Source organism: Nannobrachium achirus (assembly GCF_963921795.1).
Source record: "Nannobrachium achirus genome assembly, chromosome: 9".
Taxonomy (NCBI): Eukaryota; Metazoa; Chordata; class Actinopteri; order Myctophiformes; family Myctophidae; genus Nannobrachium; species Nannobrachium achirus.
Genome location: NC_137818.1, coordinates 36,473,246 through 36,481,268, shown reverse-complemented (window position 1 = coordinate 36,481,268; position 8,023 = coordinate 36,473,246). Strand labels below are relative to the sequence as shown.

The following is an 8,023-nucleotide window of genomic DNA, read 5'->3' as shown; positions in this document are numbered from 1 at the left end:
TGCTGATGTGACTATATTCTGATGTGACTATATTCTGATGTGACTATATTCTGATGTTACTATATTCTGATGTTACTATATTCTGATGTGACTATATTCTGATGTGACTATATTCTGATGTGACTATATTCTGATGTGACTATATTCTGATGAGACTATATTCTGATGTGACTATATTCTGATGTGACTATATTCTGATGTTACTATATTCTGATGAGACTATATTCTGATGAGACTATATTCTGATGTGACTATATTCTGATGTTACTATATTCTGATGTTACTATATTCTGATGTTACTATATTCTGATGTGACTATATTCTGATGTTACTATATTCTGATGTTACTATATTCTGATGTTACTATATTCTGATGAGACTATATTCTGATGTTACTATATTCTGATGTTACTATATTCTGATGTTACTATATTCTGATGTGACTATATTCTGATGAGACTATATTCTGATGAGACTATATTCTGATGTGACTATATTCTGATGTTACTATATTCTGATGTTACTATATTCTGATGTTACTATATTCTGATGTGACTATATTCTGATGTGACTATATTCTGATGTGACTATATTCTGATGTTACTATATTCTGATGTGACTATATTCTGATGTTACTATATTCTGATGTGACTATATTCTGATGTGACTATATTCTGATGTGACTATATTCTGATGTGACTATATTCTGATGTGACTATATTCTGATGTGACTATATTCTGATGTTACTATATTCTGATGTTACTATATTCTGATGTGACTATATTCTGATGTGACTATATTCTGATGTTACTATATTCTGATGTTACTATATTCTGATGTTACTATATTCTGATGTTACTATATTCTGATGTTACTATATTCTGATGTGACTATATTCTGATGTGACTATATTCTGATGTGACTATATTCTGATGTGACTATATTCTGATGTTACTATATTCTGATGTGACTATATTCTGATGTTACTATATTCTGATGTGACTATATTCTGATGTGACTATATTCTGATGTTACTATATTCTGATGTTACTATATTCTGATGTTACTATATTCTGATGTGACTATATTCTGATGTTACTATATTCTGATGTTACTATATTCTGATGTTACTATATTCTGATGTTACTATATTCTGATGTTACTATATTCTGATGTTACTATATTCTGATGTTACTATATTCTGATGTTACTATATTCTGATGTTACTATATTCTGATGTTACTATATTCTGCAGCAAGCTAACATAGTGACGACAGCAACCACACTTGCAATTTCCAATTGCATCTTTCTAGTATTCCCCTCAGAATAGGGATGCTAGGGTTGTAAAACAAAAGAAAAAAATCATGCTTGTGCTTGCATAACGTCTTCAGACTAGGATTTGAGTCTAGGATGTACAGGCTATGCTACACACACATGTTTTGCTATGGCAAAACGCTGAGGAAAAAGGCTACAGACACAAGCACAGCCACTCTATGGACAGGCTATGCTACACACACACGTTTTGCTATGGCAAAACGCTGAGGAAAAAGGCTACAGACACACGCACAGCCATACCACACAAAGATTTGGCGGCCCCCTAGTGGTCCTGGACCCTCTGTTGAGGATACCTACAATATTCCATTTGTGGGCAGGGGGCTATTTCTAACAAAAAAAGCCACGCCCAGTTCCAACCATATTCCGCCATTTTCCATCACACTTTTAGCTACTACAGATGTTTCCTCATGGGGCTCGCTTTTTCGTCTTTTTTCTTCGCGGTTTCTTTTGCGTCATGGCCGCCAGCTCCCACCTGATGTCGTATGGGAGTTCCAACTGCTTCAGACCGTATCGAAGGACCGCTCGCTTGCATAACGCGTTCAGACTGGGACTGAGGTCCAGGATGTACAGGTCGCTGGGGGCTGAGTTGTTCGTTTTGTACCCTCCAAAGAGGATGACACGATCTCCCAGCACGCAACAGCACATCCAGTGCATCCTGCAGGGGTCTTTGCCCTTGGGCTTAACCTTCCTCCAGGAGAAGGTCTCTGGGCTGTATTTCCATAGGTCATTGAAGGTCCGGTTCAGGTTGTGGCCGCCGAACACGTACAGCTCGCCGTTGTAGGCAAATGCCGAGTGACCCACACGTCTTCTGGGCCGGTGGCGCTGTGCGGAGGAAGGTGTGCTCAGCCAGTTGGTCTCTGTGTCAAACACCCGGAGGTCGCTGCAGTCGTCCCACTGGTTCACCCAGCCCCCCCATCCCCCGAACACAAACATACTGGTCCCGATGATGGTGGCAGAGTGATATTCCGAAGCGGGTGGCCGTGTGCCTCCGGTGTCGATTACAGACCAGACCATTGTGCTGATGTCCAGCTTGTAGATGTCATTGGCGTGTTCGGTCAGGTCGGTGACTCCTCCGTAGATGTACATGACCGTCCCCAAGACGCAGGCCGAGTGGCCATACCTCCCCCCCGGAACAGACCCGGAAGCGCAGGCGGGTCTGAACCATCCCCGAGTGTCAACGTCGAATGTGTAGATCAGGTGGCAATAAGGCCACCCCCCCCAGATGTAGATGGTGTCCTCTATCAGCACGGCCGTGTGGCCGCAACGCATGGAAGGAACCTCGCTGGGACGTTCTCCACTTTGGTCTGTCGCCGGGGGCAACTTCCTCCAGCGCAGAGACACTGTGTTGAAGACGTGCACGCCGATCTGGTCGTCCCTGGTGGTCTTGTGGTCCCCGGTGCCCACATGGCTGTACCCTCGGCCTCCGAATGAGAAGAGCTGGTGTCTGGCTGCCACCGCAGCATGGATGTCATGCTGCTTCGGAGCTCCTTTCAGATGCACAGCCCAACGGAGCATCGCAGGACAAATGGAGAACCGTATGTGTGTCTAAGACTGGGTTTGAACTGAATTGTTTGTTTAAAAGAATGGACAAATGTTGTGTTCTCTGCCGCTTGTATTGGAACAAGTGGCTCAAATGTCATGTGATGTTTGGCAAATCCCGCAAAAGCCAACGATGGGCTGGGTAGATCTATCTACATCTAAATCTATGAATAATTGGTGTTGATCTGAAAAACCCTTAACCTTACACTTGAATGGAGAACAGATTCTTTAAAGCAGGGGTCTTCAACAGGAGTCCGGGACCCCTAGGGGGTCCTCATAGTTACTACAGGGGGTCCTCCAAATCTTTGTGTGATAGAAATATTTTTTCTCCTTTTTTATATTTACCACTTGAACCAAGGTGTCCATATTCTGAGAACTTAGCCAAAAATAGCAGATCTACCAAGAGCACACCAAGTACAGAGTGAAAGGTCAAGTTTATTAAGTAGTGACGATTCAAGTGATTAAATATCTGAAAACACAAATTGAAAAAAAAACGTTGAAGACCCCCGCTTTAAAGAGACAAACAATATCTCCTCTCATTACTTCCCTGAATCCGCTGAGCGGAAGGCAAGTTGTCCCATGTCCTGACCAGAGGTTTATTCTTGGACCAATGCCTTGGATACGGCCATTCTCTCTCAGGGGATCCCCTTTCCCTGCACCCCAAAGAGAGACTATAAATACTCTTCTGAGGTCATCTCCGATGTGTAATTAATTTTGATCAGTAGTTCCCTGGGTGGAGAAGTGTCTGGAGTGTTATGACAACCCCCTCCATCAAGCCCATCACCTGTTGGACTCGTGCTATGCCTGTTTTCCCAGCAGTAATCTGAGCCCGGGCCAGAGTCCCTGCACGCATGGGCACCACTGAGATACCAGACAAAGGAGGCCTCACGGTGCATGTGAATCCAAAGCTCCCTCACATTAACCAGTGCTTAAACCCTTCCTACTTCATTGACCGGGGTCCCACACGGCTGGATCCTTGGCACCCTCATTTTTCCCATCTGGTCTACACCAAATCTATTTGCAGAAAATAGACCATGATGGTCATAACGTGCTGCACTGGCTATGTTCGGTGAATGATTGCCTATTATGCAAAATTCACGTCTATGACATGCCCAGAATTTGTTTTATGCAGTAGAGTTGTATTAGTAGAGGATCTGTGGCTAGTGCCAAAAATGCCAACTTTTAAATCTATACAAAAAACGTTGATGTTCTGCAGTGCCTTTTTATTAAGAAAATAATTCAGCTTTCACCTGTTTCTTTCATTGTCTTTTTTGAGAGAGCTCCTGGAAGGAGCTACGCTCCAACATCTGGCTTTGTCCGGGCTCTGAAGCGTGGCCTACATCTAGCCTACATCTCTTGGCACAAAATGCTCAAAGCTTGTTGTATGTACGCCCAGGGTCACATTGGCCAAGCTTCTCGGGATGCTTAATGAAATAAACTCATAAATAGCACCGTTCGCTTCACACTAGGTGTGATTTTATAATTTTCTTAAATATTATGCATTTTGTGCTTTTAATGCCTTTTAGGACTTTTGCATTTCTAATGAATTGCCTATGTATGAAATATGGTATACAAATAGACTTGCCTGGCTTTGCCTACTTTGCCTTGCCTTACAGGTTTTAGTTGTTCACCCAATAAATTACTTAAATGCACACCCTATGAAGACTTGAATTCATGGAGATTTTTAGGTTTTTGTTGCTTTTAGCCAATAATTAGTTGACCACCGACCGGCTCAATTCAATTTCCTACTGAGTAGCCACCCTTTCATCAAATTATTGGCTTAGAATAGAGGGTATAGCGCATGCATGAAGTGAATGGCAAATCGAGTGGAAAACCAAGTGGAAAAGTGAGTGGCAAAGTGAGTTTAACGTTGTTTAACGTTGTTTAATGCAATCAGATAGGACTTTTCTGTTTAGATGTGGGCTGTCAAGGCTAGAAAGTAGTTTTTTGCCATTCAGTAGGCGTTCCCGCATAACCTCCGGATATGATGATGATGTCACGCGCATACCCTGTATTGTGACAAAAACTAAATTCAAGGCTTCATGGGGTGTGTAAAAATGTGGGTGAACTAAAGGCCTATATTCAAACAAACATTTTCACACATTTTCTAAATATTCCCCTCCCCCCCAAATATAGCCTATAGTGATATGCCTAAAATAGGGATGTCAGTGTTGAAGTGGTTGGTGTTTGTGTCAGCAGACCATGCATTGTTCTGTATAACCCACCCAGCAGTAGCAGCAGCAGTAGGCCTATACATCAGGGGTTTTCAAAGTGGGTGACGGGGCTTGGGGTGCCATGACGGCAGTCCAGGGGTGCCGCGAGATCATTTGATAATATTTGGAATTTATTTGGAAACTTGAAAAAATATTTAGTATAATTTTAAACTTGAAGTACAAAGTTATTTTCAGTCAGTTATAACCAAAATGGCTATTATCTCAACGTTTTCCTCGCAACATAATCACTAGAATATCGTCAGGCAGAAACCTCTGTCGCACAAAACTAGTGAAAACAGCCGATCTACAAGCACACAGCGCCTCGCGTTGTGTGCTTGTAGATCTGCTGTTTTCACTAGTTTAGTAAATTTTATAGATGATAAATATAAAACAAACGGTTTTGGACATACAAGATTTCCACCCGACAACGACGATATGCTATAAATATAAGGTGCTGGGAGTGAAAAATATTATGTAGGGGTGCCTCGGATTAAAAAAATATTTATGGGGTGCCCTGAGACAAAAAGGTTTGGGAACCCCTGCTATATATCATGGTACAGTAGATATAGAGTATGGAATATAATTCCCTCACAAATCCTGAACTCTCCAAAACAGGAACCTGCCTGGCAGCTCCCTTGCTGTGGCACCTACTGACAAAACAAACAAACTAAATGAAACAGTGTGAGAATGTGGTCATCCACAGTACAGTGAAAGGGCATTAAATGGCTTGGAGTCCCTAACCTCCGTGCTTTCTCTCTCACTGTGTGTGAAAACAATGCAGGTAGTAGTCTGTAATCTCAAAGATGGCAAATAATCAACTTTCACCAAAACCCTCACACGTGCCCTTCCTTTGTGCCTTTTCCTAATCAAACTCCACCCATGCAGATTATTCCATGAATGGAAAGAGCTCGCGTCTCCCATGCCAAAAAAGACTGCCTCTGGATACATGTTTCCATGACACTACAAGAGGTGGGGGGAAAGGCCTAGCCCGTTGAGAACAGTATGTGGAAACTCTTACTCGTGCAGAGGACAGGGCAAAGTATTGTTTTCACAGGTATACTTGTGAACCCCTGTGTAACAGGAAATGAGGTCATTTGGATACAACAATCGTTTTATGCGGTTGTGTACCGAACGCTCAACTGCTATAAACAGCACGTCCCCCTGCTTCCGCTGAGAATGGCTTTTCGATGCTACCGTTACACTAGCAAGAGCAAAAGAAAACCGGCTGTAAAAATACGCCATTCATTAGGATGAGGAGGAGTGACCTGTCTGAACTGTCTGTGTCCAGTAAGCCTGGTCTTTTACGTGATTCACTTAATTGTCTATCAGGGAACATGGGGCATTGGGGCACACAGAGAGGAAGTTCCCATATTTACAAAAACACATCTCATTCCCATCGCTTCGGTAATACAGACTTCCACCCCCACACTTGAGTTCTCAAGTCCCTCTTGACCACATTGGCCTGAGGTGACCGGGGTCACACAGTGACAGAGAAGATGAGCTATATTTTCCTCCATCCCTAAACTGCTTTGCATGTTTTTACTATTATGAAAAACATTTTAAAATACTTCAAATAGCTTAGTCGGTCTACATCGACACTGGGAGCTTGTAGATCAACTATTTGAACTATTTAAAAATGTTTTTCAAAATAGTAAAAAAAAAAAAAGGCAAAGAAGTTTAGGGATAAGGGTTAAGGCATGGACGAAAATAGGGCCCGATGTCTTAGTCAAACCCTCTATACTTGGTCAACTTGATCGTGGTAGGATCTGTAGCCTACTTGGTCCCGCTTTCTCTCTACCAAATCTAGACGCTGAAAATAGCCAATCTACAAACTCTCAACATAGATCTGCTATTTTATTGTTGTCAGGACAGCATCTGATCAGGCCTCAGGAGATCTAAATATTGATTTCAGTTTGGCTTGCTTCTTGTAAATAAGCAGCATTTTTTTGCAAATGTATTTGCTTTAGTGTACAGAAACGTTAAGGGAAAAAAAGGTTTAATGAGATTGTCATTGTATGTAATAATATTATTGTTGATCACAGTGCTTGTAAATATAAGGGTGGGGTTCTTGAAGTAAATGAAATCACCCCACATCTGCACACAAGCTGAGGAAGATGCAGCTCTGAAACATTTGTGTGTGGTTAGTTGGCTGTTGCTAAAGAAATAAATGTCTGATGTCAGAGTTTTCCGGAACCGGCACTGTGTCTGCAGAGATCTCGATATATGGGCATAAATGGACACAGGCAAACAGATGGTCAAAACGGGTCCTATGACAACAGGTATAATGGGGTTTGTATTAAAGGGTGGGGCATTCATTCCCTATTTACATCGTTCCCAAGTTTGCCGGTTCCCGACTAGAGATATAAAAGATATAAGATATGAATCGAACAATATCAATATTTAAGACACTACAGTATGTAGGATTGGGTAATATGCACAAAATCTAATATCACAATATTTATTTAAAAAAATGTCAAACACAAAGAAAAAAGATCTACAAACTCACAACATATTGATATATTGCATGTTGTCAGCTTGTAGATTGGTATTTCTGCTATTTTTGAGTATAAAATATGGCTCAAGTGATTGAAATCAGGAAAAGACAACACTGGACACAATATATATTGATATTCAAAATCCCAGATATCTGATAGTGATAGTCTGTCAAAAGATGGTAGAGAGCGAGTGTGACTAAATGTAATGGACAGTGGATAGGACTACACAAAGTACCTGTAGCATCTGGTTTCATTATACCGTGACAACATATATTTTGCTGGGTGAGATAATCCTGAAAATCCTCCAAAGTCAAGTTTTTCCCATGTAAGCCTCTTAACCACATCCTGAACATTCACACACACACAAACACGCCAGTTGAGGTTTTCCGGATGATTCAGCTATCATAGGCAATAATCACTCCGTGGTACACAGACAGACA

At 41.7% G+C, this 8,023-nt stretch overlaps 1 protein-coding gene across 1 annotated transcript; it reads right to left on the bottom strand.

Moving 5' to 3' along the window:
• Positions 1–1,741: 1,741 nt before the first annotated feature.
• LOC308290814 (kelch domain-containing protein 3-like) lies at positions 1,742–2,851 on the bottom strand (the record flags this gene model as incomplete). Its single annotated transcript, XM_080732725.1, has 1 exon — positions 1,742–2,851. The coding sequence occupies one exon, from the start codon at positions 2,849–2,851 to the stop codon at positions 1,742–1,744; it is 1,110 nt and encodes a 369-aa protein (XP_080588851.1).
• Positions 2,852–8,023: the final 5,172 nt, after the last annotated feature.